This window comes from Geospiza fortis, unplaced genomic scaffold (assembly GCF_000277835.1).
Source record: "Geospiza fortis unplaced genomic scaffold, GeoFor_1.0 scaffold78, whole genome shotgun sequence".
Classification (NCBI taxonomy): domain Eukaryota; kingdom Metazoa; phylum Chordata; class Aves; order Passeriformes; family Thraupidae; genus Geospiza; species Geospiza fortis.
Window position 1 is genome coordinate 4,401,034 of NW_005054339.1, and position 23,869 is coordinate 4,424,902.

At 36.6% G+C, this 23,869-nt stretch overlaps 1 protein-coding gene across 5 annotated transcripts in view; it reads right to left on the bottom strand.

Moving 5' to 3' along the window:
- Window positions 1-23,869, bottom strand: part of ERC2 (ELKS/RAB6-interacting/CAST family member 2) — a 405,766-nt gene that overhangs the window by 84,625 nt on the left and 297,272 nt on the right. For all 5 annotated transcript variants that reach the window (XM_031058194.1, XM_031058193.1, XM_014307629.2 and 2 more), the window contains one exon: window positions 22,776-22,841. In XM_031058194.1, the coding sequence (XP_030914054.1) occupies window positions 22,815-22,841 (27 nt within the window). In that variant the 3' untranslated portion in view covers window positions 22,776-22,814. The remainder of the gene's footprint in view (window positions 1-22,775; window positions 22,842-23,869) is intronic.

Consider the following 23,869-nt stretch of genomic DNA (forward strand, 5'->3'; position numbering starts at 1 on the left):
ATAGTGGAAAATTTATACAAAATATTCATTTCTCAGTTTTACATAAGATTTTGATTTATCCATGAAATCTGTCTGAATAGGAGCGAGTGCCACAGCACTCCAGACCATGAATCAAGTCTGGCTCAGGAAACATTTATTCCCCTTTGTCCATCAATGAACATGCTGTTAAAAGTGATCTCAGCTGCCAATTGGTTTTGAAGCACCCAGACATGAGGGTGGTTTATACACAACTGCCTATTCTCTGAGAACATAAATCAGCTGCAATTTTTTGATATTACTCTCTATGTACACGTGCACTGTTCAAGAACATTATCTGAGGAATTCCCTGGAGCTGTTTTCTACATGAGTGTATGTCAGCTTTTCCTCTTGAGCAGAGCTCCTCCTTTCCTGCAGCACCACCTGAGCCATGCCTGCTCAAAATTGTCACTCCCATGTAACATAATCCCAGCTAAAACTCCCATGTGAGATGTAATCTCAGCAAGCCCCTTGGAATCATCTCTGCCAGGACTAAAAGCCTGCATTCTTCCAAGGGAAGGAATCAATATGATAACAGTGTCTCAGATGGATGCCTAATCTGTCCACATGAGAACCTGCCAGGAGAACACTCACTCACAGTGTAAGATTAAACCACCTTTATAATCTGTCATTAGAAGGAAGAGGAATTCATTCATTTTCCAAAGCTTCTCTATGACTCTCAGTTAAACCTGTCATGTTTTCATGCCTGTATAGAAAATCAGAAACAAAATGCATTGCAAAAAGTAAATCAAAAATCCAATTTCGCTTACAAATTTCTGTTTAGTTTTGTCCCTAAAAATCTATTTCCATTCGTATCCTTCCTACAGAACAAGTATATAAGGTTTAACCACTAAAACAAGACATCAAAAGCTCCATTGTCCTTAAATTGTGACTATTTTTTCTTTTAAACTAACAAACACATATCTGAAAATACAAGTCACCTTTGTGAACTAACACTGATCATATGTCCAACTAATTATTGACATTAATACAGAAAACATTATAAACTTCAGATCAGGAATTATTTTAAGGCAGCCCAGTTAAAGTTTCACAAGAAACAGCACAAACCAACCAAATAGTCAACCATATCTTTAATCACTAAAAAACAAGTATTTCCAAGAAAATACCTCTACAGGTCAATACAACCAAAAATATTATTTCATAGCTTCTTCTGTAACAATTTTTTTTCAAATTTTACTTTAGGAAATCCTTTGCACTGACATTTTTCTCATTACTGTTTTTTAAAGGTAAGGAATTTATGCCTCTAAAACTACCCTCAAAAGCTACCTCCTGGGAAGCAGAGATCACTGCATTGTGTCCCCACAGGAACAGGAGAGGTTACCAGTTAAGAATTAAAGAAAGACAAATCAGTGGCTAAAAAAGGCTTTCTAGAGGAACTAAATATAAGCCAATTCTGACAGCTCTGCTAATCACTTGATTAATCATCTTCAGAAACAATATTAGGGCACATGACAGTAGTTTATCTTTGTAACATCTGTCATCCAGACAGGTATCCACCCCCCCTTCAAACCAAATACATAAAAACCAAGACACGAACCACACCTCGTTTTGGGTAAAATTAACAAAAGTTAAAATTATCAATGTGATTGAATAGTTTAGGGAAAAAAATATCAAAACATACTGACTCCAGCAAAAAATACAATGCAGACTTTTAAGTGAAGCAGAATATCAAGAAAATGACTGCCTTAGTTAGATTTGACCCTGAGGAGCAATACCTGCCTGAAAAACATGGTGATCTGAAGACAAGCTGAAAATGGTGACATGCCCAATATGAGAGCAAACAACCTCACATATTCTTTTGTCAGAAGCAGGGTTATCATCATGATTTCACAATGAGTAAAGCAACACATTGGCATAAAAAGGAGATGGCTTGAACTCTCCATGGTCAGACCAGAGCAGCAGTAACCAGGCTATGTGTCTCTCATCTCAGGCCTCCTTTACAGCACTGTGCAACCCTGGTGCTGTTTTATTTACCATCACTTAACCCACACAGGCAGCATTTTTTTACTCACTAGGAAGCATCAAACTTTTCTCTTTATCTGTGACTCCTGTAGTCAGTACAGGACAGAAGCAGTGGCCCCTAGAATGCAATTTGGAAATGCCTTATCAAGACATGGGGTACTGTAGGTATATAAGCATGGAGCCCTAATTCCCCAGAAACAATCTCCCCCCCAAAACCATCTATGCCTTCTTCCAGCACAAAATACCAACCCCAGCTTCTACTCTGAGCCAAAGGCACACCTATGTAACATAAGGTAATATCTTGCTTTATTAAGGTATTAACCTACACCTGAATGTTTGGCCACCAGCAGCAGCACAGCTTTGCAACCTGACAAACATCTAAGGACAACTTGTCACAAAATTTTGTCTCCATAAAGCATGAAATCCTTGAAATCCTTCATTAAATTCTGCTTTTGTTATGGAATCACAGTTTGTGAGCATTAACCTTGAGAATTACATAAATTCCCATTCCAATAAGAAGACAGAAATCAGTAACTTGCTAGAAAAACAAATTGTTGTCACTCACTCCACCAAGGGGGAATTTTTTCTGGTCATTATTTTAGGTAGCACAATAAAGTACACAGTAAGCATCTTTCCTTGCTCCAAGAAATACAGTGAAATATCAGCTCAATTTCATTAAGGTTGAGTCTATGGGAATTGTGCAGATCCCCATGGCAGAGGCTACCTGGGAAAGTGGGGTCCAGGTAATACTTAAAGATGTCTCACTTATTCCAACAGAATGGGGACCAGTCCACGGTCTGCAGGCTGTGCAGCTGTATCAACTCCTAACTAAAATCCAGCAGGATGCTTTTTCTAAACCCTAAAATCAACAGTGTATCACTTTCCTCTAAGGATCCCTGTTATAACTTATCCATGATACATAAGGTTTCTTGTATTCTGACACACATCTGCTTCTAAGTTTTTTATCAGTCACTCCTCCATACTGTGCACTTTGTTAAATCATCAAAAATCCCTGATTTGTGTTTCAAAGGAAGCACCATACTGCTTAAAAATTATGCTTAAAAATGAACATCATAGATGATCCTCCTAGAACGAACATATGCCTTTTTGATTCCCTGGACTTTTATTTTCATAGTTTAAGATGCAAACATTTTTGACCAGGGAAAAAGCAAATAGAAGGAAAGCAAATGAATATGATATCAGTGCTACTGAGAATAATTCTTTTTAAAAAGCACCACTATTATTTACAGTTTGGAAAATAAAAACCAGAGACCAACTGAGGTGTCAGTTTTTTAATTCACAGTATGACAAAATGATTACCAGGTGTCAATCCAAGTATGCAGTTGATGGGCTGGATTCAGAAATCAGGTGGGAATTTTTGCAAACTGTTTTCAGAAATTGAGATGGATTACTTTATCCCCATGAAGTGAAGTCCCACCAGAAAATGCTGCCCAGCCATAAATGCAACAAGGACTTGAAAATGGAGCCTTTCGAGACCAGGGTCACACCTAGGAGCAAAGCAGGGCATGGGTCTAAACTGGGTGGCAAAGTTACATGCACAAAATTTCAAAATGACATTTCAACCTTAAATTCTGACACTGACTCAGCTTTGGAAATAGAAAACCAAACAAATATTTCTTAAAATAAGGTTTCAATGCTACCAATAATAATATGAATTGCTTTTTACACTAAAATATGCAAAAAAAGGTAATGGGATTTTTTTACTCACTTGGATAGAAAAACAGTAATTAAAAAACTTGATATCTTCTTTCCACCATACAATGGATTTAGGTACTCAGCCTAGCAATCTCCTTTCAATATTTGTAATTACTGGCATTATTTAATAATGAAATTTGAAAGAGAATTATTTATTATTGAAGAAGATTCAAACTCATTCAAATTTAATTTTTGTTTAAGAAAACTAAAAGGGGCACTTGCTCCATCTTAGCCCCCCAGCTGGTAAATAAATAAATAAATAAATATTATTTTTATGTTTATGGCAAGTTGCCAATGCTCAAATTGGCCTCCTTGAGAGGCTGATAGAGCTGTTTAGTCACTACCACTTTGTTTGAAAAACTGAATGAAAACCAGGGAGGCTAAAAATGTCTTGGTTTACATTCACTAATACAAAAGAGAAAAGAAAGAGTGATAATGGATACAGTGAGGGTAGCTATGCCTAAATACTTTAGAGTCAGTCTCCTTAAAAACAATGTAGGAGGGAAAAAAGAGTCTAAAAACCTCATTGTTCTAATTGCTTTTCATGGGGCTAATTGGTTGGAAGTGACACTGGAGCTTCTCAAAAATGAACTACAGTCTCATTAAAATTGTAAAGGATTTAAAATAAAGCATAATTTTATTATTTCATCCAAATTCATTGTAAATTCTTGGCTTTCCTATAATGACCCACAGTATTTCAGCAAACAACTCAGGATTTTCCCACTATGGGGGCTCCAGTTCACTCCATCTTTTCATTCCCCTTAAAGCCTCTGCATAATATAAAGTTGCTTAATGATAACAGGCTCTGGGGGTCCCTGAAAGGAGCAGAAGGAAGAGCCTACAGTAGAATGCTTGCTTCAGATTTCTTGTTTACTCTGTGCAGCTACTCACATTCCTGAGTGTACTGCAAATTTAAAATACCAAAAAGTTATACATTTCTTATTTTAATTGCAATACAAAATTAGAAACAGATCATCACAGAGAGAAACTAAACCCTACTGAAAACAAGTTTGTTGGTTTTTTTAATGACTGCAGCTGAATATAAAGTTTTGTTATTTTGAAAATGTTTTGACATGTGTTGAATTAAAGCCGAAACAATTTCAAATGCAGTAAAACCTCATCTAGAGATGAACTGAAAAATTTACTGGTTCAATGCCACGGCAAGAAAATTTGGCAATGATACATATTTTTTGAAGTCATTAAAAAGCTGGGAGATTAGTTTTTCACCTAATGTATTGTGTGGAAATACACCTTACCAGACCCATTTATTCTTAATGCAATTTAAATGACATCCAGTGGGTTTAAGCAGACACTAGAAGCAGTACTCCATTTTTAAAAGAATGCCATCCACCATTGTACACAACCAAACAACCAAAAATCAAATGAGGTCTGAATAAACCAGTTCTGACCATTTCTTCAGTTCTACTTATATCCTAAAAATCCTCAGTATCTGCCAGAGCACTTTGGGGGCATATCACCAAGAGATTATTTGTCCACTCTACTTCAAAGCATTTAAGAGACGGAAAGTTTCCTGTAAATTTTCATGTTCCTTATCTTCATTAGTATTTTGTATCAGTAAGGCTTACTTCCCATTGTGCAGAATACAGAGGCAAACTTGCTGTAAGTAATTGTTAATTACAAGTATCACAAAGTACAAAATGGTCTGTGAAAGAAGGGCTCCTTGGCAGCAACTGTGAAAACTGAACCAAGGTATTTGAGAATTAATCTGCTGCTGAATGTGGTCCTACAAGTGCAGCTTTGGAAATAAAGTTAAAAGAAGCTACTGCTGGCCAACCACAAATTACTTCAAATATAAAAATAAAGACCAATAAATCATCCAAAAGGCAAATCATAATCATAAGGAATGACAAGAAAAAATCCTACAGAACTACTTCCAGGGGTCAGATGAGGTCCCCTTATTCCATGCCTTTTATTTCTCAATCACATGGGTGTATTTTGTCTCAAGAAGAGCTAAGTGAAGAAAAATTTCTTGAGGTTTACATGACTTAGAAGATTTTAATTTAAACCAAGTACAAAGCTCAGTTTCAGCGCCCCTTATTAGCAGCCATGTTACAAAGACCAGCAAATTGGGGGGTAAAGCTGCTTTAGCAGTGATGCTTATCTGACTTCAACACATCTTTCTTCATGTTTCAATCAAAGAACAGCTGCTGTCATCCTCCTGAGAAAACAGTGATAACAGAACATGGAGCCAGCCCTAAAACCTGCTAACACAGGAGCCTTTGTGGAAATAACTCATCTGCCCTTAAACTTCACACACAGCAAAGCTTGTGACTGAGGTGAAAGGATGGAGGTAGCTGGAACATTCTTTCAAAGCCTTGTGCTCCCTTTTCCAGAAGGACTCAGATCCAAGACCTTGCTCTCCAGCTGCTGCACCTTGATCTCCAGATAACCACAGGGATGGTCTGTCAGCAGCCAGCCTGTCAGAATGATCACAAACTACTAAATCCATCAGTGCCCCAGCAAAAACCTTTAGGACAAAGCATTGTGTGTCTTAACATCAACAATCATATTAGCAAAAAGTTATTTTTTAAATAAACTATTAAATTGCTATTTGGGATTTTTTTTTTGTTTGTTTGGACTGATAATAGTTTGGTGAGTTTTGGGGCTTTTTAATAGGTGTAGATATTAATTCTAGTGTTCAGTGAATAATTTGGAGAAACACGTCCCCTTAAGAAAAAGATTTAAACCCTAGTAGTTTCAGTAAAAATAACATTCTACAACAAATGCAGTAGTGAAAAGAAATCACTTTAATGGTAGGACAGTGCATTGAGACATCATGTCCTGGAGAAAGGAGGGAATTCCTTGGACTTACTACCTTTAACAAGGATCATCTGTAGGGTTTTATTTGGTGCAGACAAGAAGAAAGTGAAAGTTTCGTAAACATAACACTTCAATTGATCTAATTTTATTCAGTTTTTATATGAATGAGATCTGTGTACTCTTTAAAACATAGTCACACATCTTCCTTAATACATGCAAGATATTAAAGTCCTCAAAAGTTTTATAAAATTTGCAACTAAGTAATTAATTCCTTTTAGGAGGCTGAGTAACATTCTCCTCTCAAAGGAAGATAGAGAAAATGAAAAGTGAAAATCCTTCTAGGATTTCACATCATTCCTATAACTTCCAGGAAATAACTGCTAATACATAAAATCTCTAAAGATTTAAACAACAAACCACAAGCACCAACATATCGACCTTCAACCTAAAATAACTTTTACTGTATATTGACCTTCCTCATACAGTTGTTTCTTTGCCTTGATAAATAAAACAGCATATTAAGCACGCTGCATACTGTACCTTTGTTAACACAAGAAATTCCCATGAAGAAATGTGTGTGAGGAACACCTCAGAGCTGGATGTGCTCACCTTGCCAGTTGCTAACCACTTTGGTAAGTAAAACTTCCTGCCAATATGAACAACTGGATCCTTTGGGAGGGAAAGCTGGCATGCTCTGCCTCATCAGCCACCCAGCAGCTAAAGGGACATTGAGCAGCACCTCCCCAGCACACACACGCACTGCCTGAGCCCTGGGGGAACCTGAGCTGGGGCTCTGCTCCTCAGTGTGGCCTTTACAAGCCCTTCCTTCTTTCCCTGTCTCACAGAGGATGCTACTGGTCAAGCTGGTCTCACAAAATAATAAACAACGTTTGACTGCGCCTGCAAGAAACATGCAACCCACACAGCTCAAAATGCAAATTTAATGGGATGGGTAAATGCCAGATGGATTTGCATTCATGTGGGTTCAGCTCAGGTATGAGTGATTGGAATGATTGACTCTGAAAGCTTCCAGTCACTCTGTGTAAATAAGGATGGATAAAAAAATTTGGCACCACTGCTCAGTCCCTGAGAGAAGAGTCAAGCCAACTGGCCAAAGGAATTTACATCTGGACTTCCTTGAACATGTCAGGATAATAAAATAGTCCATTAAAAATGTATCTTAATCACTAAAGAAAGAGCCATGACATGCATTCTTTCAACCTCAAATGTTGATATATATTTATTTTTCAATGCATGTCAAATTTTCAAGCTTTCAGAAAATAGAATAATTAGGAAACTGCTAATCTAATTTGTACAATATATTTACAACTTGGGCTTAGTGTGCTTGCAAACATAAGATAAACCAACAAAACATCACATATACATCCAGGCAATTAATGTTTTCTTTGAAGTTGTTGTAAATAGGAATCAAATGAAAATATATCCTTATAGAACCAGGAAGTCATGCCAGAGGGCACCTTGTAATTTTTGAAATATTGTTTTAAATAAGCAGATTGACCAGTTGATTAATTTCCAGTGATGACACTGCAGGTATCTTGGAGTTTTTTTAGCTCAATGGCCATATTGTAATTTATTGAGTGCTAGATAACCTACCAGATTCGTACCTGGAAACTCAATAAACAGCACTGTCCTAACCACAAAACCAAAATAGCTGAGTTTATACTTTTAAGACTTCTGCACAACAAGCTGCCTTTTTACTAAGTGGCAAACCCTTGGGAAAACACTACAGACCTGATCTGGAATCTGGTAGAGCTGATTTCTGCCTGGACATAAAGACAGCTTAAATCTGGTGAATCAAACCCACTCACAGTTTTTAGCATTAGGAATTCTTTGATGGTGCATGGGCATTTTGGTCATGTTCTTTAGCATGATACAGCTCTTTCACCACAGTAATGCAAATAGTGCACAATTCTGAGAAAATCAGAAGAAAAGGGAAATTTAGTAGATGTCAAATGGCAAAAAAGCAGCTATTAAAAGAGTATATAGGTTCTTACATAAGCATGAGATCCCTTCATCTGCTGTCAATGACAGTTTGTAAAAACAGCATTATAATAAATGTAAATGTACATGTTATAGTGATTTAAGGAAATCAATATTTTCAAATATAGATCTAAAACTATGTGCACTAAACGTATTGATGCTTAACATACATTTGATTCATTATTTCAATCTGCATGGGTGCACTGGCCTTTGTTCAGACAAGGGGAAAAAAAGGATTTGGACATGGAAGCCTTGGTGCACTACATCATACTGCACTCCAGTTTCACATCGAGATTCTTTTATGACATGTTAATTTTGTTTTAAAATTGAATTCTTTCTGCTAAACCTGTAAAGCTTTTGATTATTGACTCCAAGCACAGAGATTTCACATCATAAAGTTATTTAAACTATGTGCACACCCTACAGATTAGTAAGTGCCAAATTCTTCCATTGTTTCCAAATTTTTGTCCTGCTTGGATATCATACAAGCTGTCCTATACAATATAACATCTCTGCCAGAAATTGCTAAAGTGAGAACAAGTGTTCAAGACTCATTGCAGCAGTTGCCTTGGAAATTGGCAATAAGGATCCAAAATTCTTTCTCTACCACACACCCAAAGTTTTGAGTCATTCCTGATTTCATTGGAGTAAATTTATACTGTGCAGTCTGTATTCATGGATTCTTTCTAAAATCTCTTCTTCATGTTCTACAGGAAAACAGACAAACAGAAATTAGGATGCATTGTTTGGAGGGAGAGCAGTGAGATGGATTCCTATGGCTAAACTGCCTTTGGAGTGGACTGGAAAGGCTGCCAAGCAGCAGCCCTTGACTGTCTTTGGAGAGTGAAGAGTCCAGCAGACAAGGCCCTGACTCTTAGAAATGAAAAACAGAGTGTCAATGATGCTCCATCCACAATGAGGGAAAAAGTAATTTACTTTACCTTCTATACAACTTCCTACACCATTCCTGATTACTCTTAGCTCCTGAATGTGTTAAATTCTGTGAAGACCTTTCAGACTTTATTCTAGCAAGTGGAAAACAAGAGACAGGGTATTATTAACCTCAAAAGTTGAGGGGTTTAATTCAAAAACTCATTAAGTAATAAAAGCGAAACTCTAATCTAATTATATGTTATATTTTATGTTCTATATCTAACTGTAATGCACATGTGTGTTTCTAAATCCATTATATATGTCAGAATTCTCCATCCATTAATGGACAATTAAAAAAAAATTCAAAACCTAAATGCAGCCTGGCTATCTTATTGAATGTAGACATCTGACAAGAAAAATGAGGTAAGATGCTTTTTCCAGTATAGCTTCAGTTAGATGTGGAGAACACAAGAACAATTTCTTAAGCTTTCCTAAAGGGAGTAGAGCTTTTGCAAGAATTTGACAAAAAGCCACAATGAAAGAAGAAAAGCTCTCACTACTCATGTGTTATTGGTAGCTCACAAAAGCAAATAAAAGCATCTGAAACAAACAATATCAGTTACAACACTATTGGTTTAATAGTTTATTGTGGGTTTTATTCTACTGAAAAATTTGACCTATTCTTCAGCTACTTTTTTTTCTGTGCTCTGTTCTGTATACGATTGAAGATAATTTAACTCACTGTGCCAATTATGACTATTTCTTACTGCCCAAATGCTTTACTGTAATAATGTAATCAGTATAAATTGTCTAACTCAGCTGGAAGAGCCTTTCAGAAGATTTGTCTTCGGGCTGGCAAGATGCTGTGTATGCTACATCTCCATCCATACTAAATCCCAGGCAGTTTATTTTGTATTAAAGCTTCTGTGTGGTGACTCACCTAGAGTAGCAGACAGTTTATATGCGTTAGTTATTACCTTAAGCAATGAATAAAACAACTGTTTTCTATTCTGAAAGCCACTTTTCTAAAGGGGCTTTTATATTCATAGCCTGAAGTAATCACCAAAACAAAAGCTGCCTTAGCACAACACAGCCAAAATCAAAGGCAGAAGGAAAACCTCCTCCTCCTTTGTGTTCTAGACCTCACCTCCCTCTCCTTTCCTGCCTTGAGGTTTCAGCTGTGTGCTGCTCATTCTACATACCTGCAAAAGTAAAATACAAATGGCAGTAATTTGACTATTTGGGGAATCTAACCAAATTAATTAAAACAAACAATTTGATAAGTTAAATTATCAAATAAGGAAGCAGAAGCAAAAGGTAGATGATCTATTTTACATATATTTCCTTGAGTTAATAGCTGGATACCTAAGGTTGCAGTAGTCATGATTTTAATTGGGAGAAAACAAGTTGGATCTGGGGTAGGAATGCAGATTATGAACTATAGCAAAGCCACAGTAAATAAATTGTACTGTCAAGTGAGATTAGCCAAAGACAAGAGGGAAAAAACATAAGAAAAGGAAAATAGGAGAAAATGGAAACAAAAGGAATTCAAAAGAATGATGGAGAAAATCCACCAGAGAACAACTTGAAGAGTTGAAAGAAATTATGACTATTTTTCTCTCAGTCCTTTGTTGTTCTCCCCGTATCCTAATTCTACCCCTAACGCTCTTAGCACACAGTTTACCTATCCCTCTCATTGGACATAACCCAAATAACCTGTTTTGCCATTCACCTTTTCACTCCATCTCAGAAGTTCGATCCTGCCAAAACAAACTACGCCCTGCCCTCATGCTAAAGCTAACCCAGTCCTCCAGCTCCTTCCTGCCTCCCCCTGCTGAAAACACACCCGGGGCTGCAGCTCTGTCATTAATCACACAGGACAATCACAGCTTTGGAGAGGGCTCTTTTCCTCAACCTGCACTCCCACAAAGCCCATTCCCAACTTCACAACCCATCTCTTCCTTCTCACTCCCATCTCACCAAGCCAAATCTTTCCTCCTCACTACTGGCAGTGGGAATGAAAAAGCAGCAGAAGAAAGCCAGGATATTATTTAGCCAAAATTGCTAAATCTGAGCCAAGTACAACTGTATAGTTTTTTGATGAAGTTTCAGTTCCTTTATAAGAATGGCAAAACCAAAAAGAAATTATTATTCTATAAGGCAGGAAGACTATTTTCTGTCACCTCATCATGCTTCCTTTCAGTTCCTGGGAATAGCAGTGTCTTCCTGCAGTAATTTTCATTTAAGGACCACTACCTTACACAAGCTGTACTCCTGTCATAGGCATTGAAACATTTAATAATTCTGCAGAATCCACACAAGTCTTCAGGACATTAATTACCATTAAGTTTTAAAACATCATCTACTACCAGAAACTACATCTTACTGTGTTACTCATATGGTGGCCTTAAGAGCTAAATTAGCAAAATAAGCCAAAAAGTCAAACACCCAAAACAAGCAAAAAACCCAAACCATAAAGGGGGACAAAATTTTTTTAAAATTAAAATGCAGATTCAATATCATATTGTAAAATAAATTTGAACACATCCCACATAAAAAAAAACACCAGTTGTAACAAGATACCCAGATCCTTCCTGTTTGTGGTTTAAAACCTTTTCCCCCTCCCCATTTTCATTCAGTATTTCAAAGCAGCATCTGGGTGAAACATGTTCTAAATATTGTGATTTATTTATTGCCTGCAACAATACTTGGCAATAGGAATATGCATGCAACAACCCCAGACAACACTTGCAAAGACACTGAGAAAAGCAAGCTCTTGTAAAAGACAATTAGTTCCCTGAGCGAGTGGGCAAGCAGTGACATGCATTTTGAATGACATGTCTAAGTTTCAACAGCAGCTTGCAGGAAACATTTACATTTGAAAAATCCCTACTTTGACCTCTTTTTGCAGTTTGCTTGCTGGCAGATAGGAGTACATGACAAATGAAGCTAATTGAAGTGGGCTGGATGCCAGAGAGCACCTGATGGTGCTTTAGGTGAGAGGTCAGTGACACTGAACACCAGCAGGTGTAATAACAACCTCGGGCTCTCTGTAAAGGAAACGCAAACAAGAATTCAGCCCCGGGATATTCGGGACAGAGCCGACCTGTGACTGGCAGCCAGGCTGCCTCGGGAGAGTGGCGATGCTTGGTCACAACTGTATCCAGACATGGCTTTGAGCAGTGTCTCACAAAGTATGGAGTCTTGAGCTAAAATCATGAAGCAACATAAAACTGGGCACTGAAGAAGAAAGCAGTTTTTCTACTATTAAAAAAAACAAACCCAAAGACACAGAATAAGTTGTTCTGATGCTCAGCACCTGTTTTTACCTTTATCTGTCACCGATTGAAAACCACACTGCTGGAACTACCTGACCATCAGTCTTGGAAACACTTGACAAGAGAGTAACTTGCTCCTGCAAACTCTGCATACTCTACCCACCGTTTCTGGGAAGAATATAGAAAAACAATATGTAAATAACATTTTAAACCAATGTTCTTCCATCTTACTAAATCGCATTATTTTGTCAAACACCTCTCCTGTATATTTGGAGGTTTTATATTCCAACTATTGCTTTTGATCTAAGCAAAATTGATTGGCTGATAAACAATATTTTTCTTGCTAAAGGCATCTAAAATTGCATTATAATACCAAAAGCAATGCAAACAATTTGGACCAACCACAGTGCAGTCTTGCAACAAAGACAGTAAACAGTGCAGCTTTCATACATTTGGGATTATTTTCTAGAATACTCCATCCACACTTGATTTTTTGAATATTTGCATCTTTTTTTGATTTTAGATTTATATATTCCATGCTGTTTTAGAATCTGGCAATGGATCTCTGTCCATTTCAAAAAAAATCCATCATGGCATTAAAAGAATGTAAGAGTTTTTGGGCAATGGGATAAATACTTTAATTAGTGTTTGCAGGATCCTAGTAAAAACTATCTGTGCCATATGTGTACCTACATTTGATCTCACATGATAAAATTATGAAAATACTGGGCTTTGTAATTAGCTCAGTGGTCTCTGAATGACCATATGTGGTAGGTCCTGCTTGGTGAGAAATATATTCTGATTTTCTTTCACATAAAAAATATCTATACCACAATTAATTATTAATACATTTTTTCTTAAGATGATAGTCCATCAGGCAATTCAAGTGGGGGCACTTATTAAAAGACTCATTGATGAGATTTTTATATCATACCTGGAGTAGAATACAGCAAAGGTGTGTTATACTTAGATTGCATTCATGATTTATACTGCAAAGAGAGTCAAAATCATAAAAATGAGAACAGCATAGCTGACATTCTCTCCAAAAGTTCTGGTGTGAAATCTTTCCCTCAAAAAGTCATGGGACAATGACAGAGTTTACTGACACCAATGTGTTGCTGTGCTGTAAATCCTCCAGGACAGTGGAAGCTTCATGTGCTACATTCTTCCTCTTCAACAAACATGTATTCAGCACTTAATAAATAAAATATGATGAAACCATGAGAAAATAAAGATTTCTAAACCCAGTATTATAGTTTCAGAAAAAAAGAAATAAATTGAAACACCCACTGTCATTACTTTTGAAGTAAAAAACAGTCTGTGGCTTTCAGATCTTCCAGCTGGTCAAGTCTGTTTCTGAGCAGCTTTTATGTATAAAACCATGTACCACCACACCCTGCAGGGCTGTTGCACCATACTCCAAATTCATGGTGCAGTTGACTATTAATGAATTTTTCTAAATATAGAAAGCATACACAAATGAAAAATATGTAACCACTTCCACGTGCAAAGAGCTTTTTCTTCTGAAAATCAAAATGCAGTTTCATGAGGTGCTTAGCAATTCTTCCTTCAGAGAAGTTCCTATCCTAAGACAACTTAGTTGCACTTACATGCATCAGATCACGTAAAACCGTGAAACTGAATGCACAAAGACAGCATTTGAAATATTTCTAACATCAGTTATTAACTGAAGCTTGCTTTATGGGTGCTAAGCAGATACTCAGCTTTGTCCCTCCACCCATTTGAGGGAGAATGTACTTATGTGTTAATCACCTGCTGGGTGGTGGTGGGGAATCTATCCTTTGATCAAAGGAGACATACTGGTTTTACTTTACATCCTGTCTCTCTGGCTCTCAACTGGCCCATAGCTGGAGGGATTCATTTCAGGATTTTTCTTTATTCCAAGTATTCTGTTACTGGCTGCATACCACCACTCAAGGCATCAGGGCTAAAACCAAACACTCTTTGTGGTACACCCATATGACAGACTTCAAAATGGAAACAATATTGAAGTTAAACCTGTAAGATCAAGTTCGCTGAAACCCTGCAACGCATGAAGCTTTTGAACACTTCAGCATCAGATCAAAGTTTGACAGACTCAAGGAGAGAATCAGTACATTTAAACCTATCAATCCTCAAGGAAAAACAGAGCACACTGGTAAAAGTACAGCTGACAGTGCTCGTTTGGTCTTGCTGCTAACAGCAGTCAAATATAGCCAGAGAGCTCCTGGGTTTTTCTCTGTACTATACCTTTTTTCTGTGACTGAGGCAAGGTTTTCTCACTCAGCTTGTTTAAAGCACATTTTTGGAGCTACACTGCTTTTAAGAGGGAAAGACAAGGTATTTTTCTTCTGAAGGATCACATCCAGATAAAATGTTTCAAACTTCCTTCAAGCAATAAGACTGCATCTGTGAAGGATTCACATACAAGTTCAGCAGTTTTCATACTAAGACCTCTCTTCCCCACAAAACCAAAAGAAAAGGTATCCTAAGACACTGCAATTCTTGAACAAGTTGTCTTCGCTTCTTCTAATTAAACATTAGAAACTTACTGAGTAAAAGAGGTAAACTTAAAAAAAAAGAATTAGTACTCTGAGCTCTTTTCTCACTTGCAATCAGTTGCAGACTTTTTTGGTTGACAGGTTCAATTCAAAGAACTATTGCTACTAGCAGATATTTTTGAGGATTATTCATTTTCCTTAAAATGAAGAGTCATTCTAGTTCTAAATATGTTTCCACCTATTAATTACTCAATGGAAATAGATTATAAACCTCAAGGTAAAGAGATTTGCAACACTGAAACTGTAAAATAGCTCATTTCAATTATAAAACAGTTAACAATACAACAGTTTCTTATTAAAGTTTCTGCCACCGACTTTAGAAATTAGGCAAATTGACAAATGGAGAATAAGATCTCTTGGAAGATGAGTTGTGTAATAGATGGATTAAAAGCTGAATGTGGTTTGGTAAAGAAATCTGGCAAAGAAAAGCAGCCAGCAAATTTCAAGCAGTTTTACAAGTTTTTTTAAAAATGTCCTATCATTCATAAATATATTACAAATGAATGCTGCAGGATCTACATAAATTTCTCAACAACTTTATCAATCTCAACATAGTATGACTGTGGGTAAGTTAAATAAGGTGGATAAGGATGCTTTCATTAAATCGAACCACAGCTGCAACATGGAGTAAAGCACACAAGAGAATTTACAAACTTGGTAAAAACACTTATTTCAGCAGTATAACATTGAAGGCAAGAAACTTTTATAATTTTTTCCCTGCAATTAATGTAAGTAAGGATATAATACTCAATTACTTAAGAAAAAAAACATAAAGCAATCTTAGAGCACTTCCAATGCAAAAGGCTTGAACAGAGTTCAATCAGAATGTTGGGATCTGTTACTACTTACTCAGGTATAAATTCCTATTGGCCTGTAGCACCAAAGTCAGACCTGAAACCTCTAGCTGCCATAATCAAAATCATCCTAGCTGACAGAATCCCTGAATCATTAAAAACTTACCTCAGTGTTTGCATTTGACCCTCACCATATTCTTGGAGCTAAAATGAATCCTCATGAGAAGTTCACAAGCAGGCCAGCTCAGCAGATGGAAGACACAACACAAGAATGCAACTGTGCTGCTTTGATGGCTCCAGCAAAATCAGACTGAGGCCTCAGCCACATTGGGAACAGTAGCCATTTATAAGCTTCCAGATTTATTTGAGATTTATCACCTAATTTCAAGGTCCTAGAACCATGTGTGACAAAATTAATAATATTATTAATATAATTGGCTTAGGAAAAGCTTGTTGCAAGATCTATCAAAAAATCCCAACTAAAAAGAAATTAGAAAACTCGTTTTCCTAAAACGTGACACAGATTTACTCTCCAAAATTACAGCTCCATGGAAAATATCATTTATTACTGATCTCCATGCTTGCATCTGGTAGAAATATGTCTATCTGCAAAATGAACAAAGAGTTTCTGATTCTGATTAGTTAAACAAGAAAACTGCACTGGATTAATTTCTATTATTTTAATAACCTCATTACCTAAATTGGTGCTATAGACTTTGAAGATAAAGTGATTTCAGGAAGGGTCCTTTTGTTTTTAACTGATGGATATAATTCTCTTCCAGACTAAGCTTTTCCACTTGAAGATGTTAGTGCCACTGGCTGCTGTGCCCCAGCATCAGCTGGATGTTATCACTGCTCCTCTGCTCCCTTATCCACGCCAGGCAAGGACAGCCAGGCTGGCCTGATGAATGGGCACTCATCACTGCTGATGCTAACCTGGCTTGAAGTTGATAAGGGATTGATTCCTTCTGCTGATGGATCTGGGGAGTTACAATCCCAGCAGAAAAAGAGTGGCAAGTGGATAATGGTGGGTGGCAATAATGTCCTCAGCTGGCACAGCTGCACAGCTTAGGCTGGGGACAGATCTCACCCATTCAGGTGTGCTGTGGAAGGAATCCAGCTCCTCATCCCTCTCCCCTAGGAGACTATGACTTCTTCAAACCCTTCAGTAACACTGTTCAAGTGAGTAGCTTGCTCATTTTAGTAAAAAAGTTCTGGTTCAAAGTAAAACTAGTACATAAAGTGTGTAGCTAGCTTGGCTGGCTTTGGTACAACTCAGAGCCAAGCTGAAGAAGGGCTCATGGCCTGGCCAGCCAGATGTGCTGAAAGGCTCCAGGAGGGAACCTGTGAAATCATCACAGCTCTTCTGGAAAACAGATCTATACACATTTTCACTAGTTAATTGGTCTGTAAAGATCAATACAGGAACAAAATGAAACAGCAAAGTTCTGCCATTTCTGACATGCAGGGACATTCCATCACCACTGGAAATGAACAATTAGCCCAAGAGATTTTTTGAACAAATAAGAACATTGATGCCAGAACAGATGACTAATTAGAGTGGGACAGTATAGTGAAATCAGAAATATTAACAGGCATTTCTTAGCTATTTCTAATTAATCACATTGGTATTTACAACTAGAGCAAAATTATACAAATAGCTTAATATTGCCAAAACAATCCCAAGATGCAAATACGGAACTTAATTAAATCACAAACCAGTATTTTCCATATCTTTCTGTGTTTTTCTCTCTGTTGTAGAATTATTTATAAATTATCTTGCTTCAGCCACTGATTTGAGGCTCATACTCAAGACAATCCCACCCTGCCCAATGCCTTTACTCTGTCAGAAAAAGGACAGGAGTCTGCAAGGATGCCTGCTGGAACAGCCAAATGCTTTCATTTCTTTCTTTGCACCTACACCACCCTCAGCTCAGCCTGAGCTGCAGCCACCACTCCCTGAAGATGTGTTCCATTATTGTGGGTGTGTGACCTGAAAACCTGCTCCCATACAGAACCAGTGCCAGAAGAGCAGAAAGCACAGCAGAGAGTGTGGATGTGACTCCAAACTGGCTCCAGCCCTGTGGCTGGGGGGACTGGCTATCTCTGACAGCAGTCAGCACCTCTCAGAGCTTTTCCTTGAGAGAACCAAGAGACAAATGCAATGACAACTGGTATTTCATTGATGTTAAGTAGGTCAGCACCGAGAGGTTTTCTTTTTTTTTTCCTTATTTTTAAGGTGGCATTACAGTATTGTAACTAAGAGAATATTAAAAATAGATATTAGAAGATTTTAATTAGGTATAAAATTTCCATCCTTTGATGAACATTTTCTCTTGCATTTTTTCATAAACTTCCCAAAACAATTTATACAAATCTTGTTTATTCAAAATTGGGTTTTTTCATCTTTTAGTGTTCAACTGTAAAATCTTACAATCAAAAGTTTATGTCATATGACCTTTGATTAGACCAGGAGGTACATTTGCTTCCAAACAAAGCAGGACCTTCCAACCAGAACGATCTGCAGGCAGTCCCACATTCACATACCCTAATATTCACTAACAACCCTTCAAAACTGTTTTCAAGACAAATAACAGTAATTTCACACATTCTCATGATAATATGTAGATGTGAAATCCAACACAATGCAATTCATCACTGAAATCATATCTTTAGAGCAGATTTTTGCAACATTTTTCAAGATGGCAACAGCTTAAGATTTTAAATAACTGCCAGATGATTTTATTACTTGTGTGAAATCAGTAATTAACTATTCCATTTTACAGCAACTATAGCATTTCAAAACAAAGATGAAAGCTGTGAAAACACATACAGCCTTTTCTCACTTTCTACAGTGTTTAAAACTGCTCTGGTATGTTATTTATTTTTACTATGGAAGATTATAAAAGAGCACGACTGATGATGATGGTAGGCCCTGTGGTTGTTGTCATCAGACTGACTACATCAAAAGCTTTAAAGTTCAGTTCATCAGCTACATTTTCTCTTTTTTGTACACCTTCTGCACCTGCAGTGAAAAAGCTGAGGCCAAAGTTCAGGCAGAATGGCCTGACTCACACAGCTAAAATACAAGGAAGAGACAAAAAACTATTGAATTGATGTAATTCATTCCTACAGTTACACATGAGGGTGATTTGGTGCTTCATAAATACAACGTTTAAGATTAGATAAATGCCTGTCAAGGAACATCTAGCTCATACAAATAATTTTGAGAATACATTTGTATATATGCACAGGTGCAATGAGTACTACGTACATGTGTACTATGAATAGAACAATCAAAAGGAAGAAACTGCTCTGAGTAAAAACTACTAAAAGAAAATAATACAAATAACAGGGCTTTCATTAACTCCAACAGGCCCAGGGTTTCAACTTCCAGCCTTAACTCTCATGTCAAGTGATTGACATATTGCCAGTATATAATCCGTAAAAAATAACCAAATACAGCCAAACAAATCCCCACTTTTAATGAAAACCTTCTGTCTTCAGAAGTGAGCAATTAATATCTAAAAATACTAGCAGTAGTATTGAAATCTTTAAGAATAAAAGAAAGGTAAGTTTTTAACTAATATAAAATATCCCAATAAAAATAAAAGCTATAAATTCTTCCATTAAGAATAAAAGTATTTTAACAGGAATAAACACTAGTCACAAATCTGTCCATGGTTTGGAAAACAAACAATTGCTTGGGAGGTTCCTCCTTTTGTTAAGTAAAAACTAAGTTACAGTAAAACAACAATCATGCCTAAAAATTCACAAATCCAAAATGCCCTTCAGCTCCAGTCAATGTAGCAACACCCATTTATCTAATTAAGCATAGAGCTGGTATTCACACACTCAATGAGAAAATTAAAATGAACACTGCAAACAGTCATGCTCCTCATTTTTCCCTTGCCTTGCATGCTACTGATGCTCATTTCAAAGCTAGTATGTTTTTTTTTCCAAAACAAGCCAAACAAAAAGAAAAATCAATGATTTACAAAAGTCCTAACTTGAAATAATGAAAACAAAAAGCAGAACAATAGCTAATAGTTAATGCCTTTAAACACATCCTTATATAGCAACATGACCAAATTCTGTTCTGCTTTGTACTGCTAGTTTTAGCAAGCACATCTTGAAAGAGAACTGTTCACCACATCTCAGCAAAGACAAATCTAGGCACCACATTTGTTTCATAACAGCCTTCTCCTCCTTCTCCCTGAAGCATATGAAACACATCCAACAGTTTGAAGTGAACAGTGAATGTTTGCCTGAGCAATATTCTCTCATCCACACTGCAGACAATTTCTGTTTTGAAGGAGTTTTTTACTGAATGGCACTGATGCCTTGTGAAGAATGCCCACACAGTGTCTACCAAGGCTAAATTTTAAATTTACAGATTTCATGGGCTGCTCCTAAAACCAAATTTAGCAGTCTAGCTGTATGATCCTATTTCCAAAAGCACAAGCTATCAGCTGCTGCCAGGCACAGGCTTCAGTCACCCTCTGTTTCACGTGTGAAGGGAACCCTGAGGATGTCACAGACAATAAATTTATCCAAACATCCGATCTGCTTCACATCTGACACAGAACACAGTCTACAGTACTGTACAAACAAAGTACTGTACAAACAGGTTTTGTGCTGAGCTCTCTCTCACACATGGACAGCTTGTGGCAAAGCCTGAACTGTTTTTCCAGCGTCTGCTGCACTTCAGTGGTTGGAACTGGAAAGGGAAAACAAGCACTTGTGTTCTACCTGCACCACAAAACATTTTCTGAGGGTCACATGGCTTCAGTTACCCATGACAGATTGCTATATAGGCTTAATTCTTAAAACTTATCATCACCTCATGATTTTCTTTCTTTTTTTTTTTCCTCTGTAAGGGTGAGGAGAGGGGAAGAGATCCTGTTTCTAACAAGACTCGAGCACTGCAGCTGAACTGGCTACCAAATGGGCTGGCCAGGGAGATTTCCCTGAACACTTTGCCAGCTCTCTACAACCTCACAGCACTTTCTTATCCTGAAGTTTAAAGGGACTGCACTTTTTTTTAAACTAACTGTGTTTTGAACATAATTAGAGGGCCAGCCTGCATTATCTTTACTGAGGCAGAGTCCCACCTCATGGCCTCCAGAAAAGCTCTGATTGCATAAATCAACCATAACCATTAGTCTTGGAGCAAAACAAGATCAGAAGCTAAATGTTTTGGTATATCAGGCACTTATGTTTTTTGGTCGGGAAAAAATCCTCTTGAAGAAAAATCAACTACAATTCAAAAGCATATAATCTATTTTACACTGCTCTAATAGATGCTAAATAAACATTCCCTCCATCTCTTGTCAGCCAGCTTTCAAAATCATTGTATTCTTTATACACAGGTTTTCTTAAACCAAATCAAATGTGGTTTTGAGTCTCTAAAAGGGCAAAAACATGTTCCACGTTGCAATGAAAATGCAGTCACAGTTTAAATAATTTAAACTGTATAACTACAAATTATGACAAATATACAAAGTACAAAATAGTAAGGTGAAGATTTTTTTCTAGAAACCCACATTCTTGCAGTTCAAATACTTTTAAAATTAAATTGTTCCTATTCTATTTTCCTCTCCAACATAAAATATATTCCTCATGTTCATTCTCATTGGGTCTCTTGTTTTCTTCATGTTCACAATTAGCTTTTGACAGATGTCTGCAGTAACCAAAAAAATACATAGAAGCTTTTCTAAATAAGATGGATATACACCCAATTTAATTTTATTAATGTTGTGTTTTAATATACTCTTAGTTGACTGAGAGATTTGATTTCCCTCAGCCATACTACTTGTTATGAAAATCAGCAGAGTGTAAGAGGCAGAATGGTAAAATGCCAAAGGCAATATAATGTGTGGAAGCTTTAATAAAACATTAATCTTTGCTTATGTGAGTAGATTTTGCTCCTCTGAACAGGCCCAATTGTTCCTGTAAGAAGCAGTAAGCAACATTTTCTACAAGCAATCCACCAAAGTCTGGTGTCTTCAGCAATGTTGAGACCACGGTGATTTTGAGCTACAAATTACCCACAGCTTCAAAGGCAAGCCCCAAACAAGGGGATATGCATCAACCAATACCTGACACACCATAATAATACAATTTACACATCATTTGGGAGACAAACAATTCAAGCTGCACTTTGTACTCTGGAATATCACAAGGAAATTATTGTATGGATGTTATTCTATGATAATATTTCAGGCAAAGAGCATGTATTGCACAGAGAGATTATACTTCCCTTAATAAATATCTGCTGCTTGTTTTAAAATTTCACTAAAACACTTCAGCTGAAGGGGTAGTCTCATGTTTTTCCATGCATATCATAAATTCTATTCTAGTAAAACTGCATGCTTAATATGTGGCAAAATTTCTTAAGTATCAAACTTTCATATACATTCTGCAAAGATATTACAGTGCTCTTACAAGGATTTTAGAAATGGTACAGCAAACTCATACTAGTTTAAAGAACTTACCTACTGAAAAAAAGAGAATTGCCTAAACAGATACAAATACATATCTTTTAAAGTTCTGTACCCACCTACACCTTTAGCCACAATAACTTATGAAAAAAACAGAACCACTGGACCATTCAACCATTAGACACAGTTTCTCATTTTTCACAACATGAGAAAACATCCTTACAGCATTCACAAACACACTTGTCAAGAAACACACAGCTCCACACAGTGTAAAAGAAAAGACAACAATTAGACTGCAACATGAAAAAGAGAGAAAAGAGAGTTTCTCACCCCTCAAAACAAAACTGGAACTTTGGTTTATAGGAACGGCTATGCCCATATACCCTCCTCATCATCCTGTGTGCCAGACATGAGGAGATGCACAGAGAAGGTGTTGGCATTGGAATGAAAGAAAGAAAGAAAGAAAGGTTAGTTCTTTGGTGCATATGAAATACAAATTTTTTGGCTTTTAACAACATGATTTTTTTTCTAATGAAAGCCAGTGAACACACATGAACAAGCTTGTATTACATATACAAGAATCTGCATCTATAGCAACCAAAAAACAACAACAGTGAGGTAGAATTTTTTCCTCCCCATTAAAACAGTGTGTAGGGAGATGATTATAGGATTAAAATTTAAAAGATTATCTATTTTTTAATTGCATGCAATTCAAGCCAACATTGAGAGCAATGAAAAGGTCAAAACTTTAGGTAAGCAAAAAAGCTAATCAAATTGTCTTACATTTTGTTAAAAGATACAAAACTACTGAATAACCAAAAAATTTATCATTAGCAAAGTAAAAGTAAACTTTTCCAAAATGCTATCAATTAAATTTATCTTTTCAACACATGTTAAACACTGCACATTTTTGTATGCTATTAAATAGTTCTTCCCCTTTTTTCCAGTTTTGAACCATTAGGTTTATTCATGTCAAGTTTTAGGGATAAATAACATTAATGACAAATACAAAAATTCATAACAATTTCTTAATTTGTTTTTAAAGGGAATTAATTGATGGTAGATAAGTTGAAAGCAGAAAGTCTTTCTTCACATTTACTATAAACTTGAATTTAATAATAAAATAATTTTTAATAAAATCAAAAAAATAAACATGAACTAAACCAGGAGATTGAAATGTTCTTCCCCAGATACACTAAATGGCAATTTTACAATGACTCTTTATCTACACACACACAGATGTGCACGTGCACAGCTATCTCTATATACAGTTCTACTGTGCCCAATGATTTGATACTCAGCTGCTAGAACTCAGAGGTGTACAGCACAATGTTTTTAATTTAACTCAGGATTTCAAAATCAAATAGAATCTTATCATTTTACTATCCTTAAAATTCAACCATTAATATCTTAGAAACATTAAA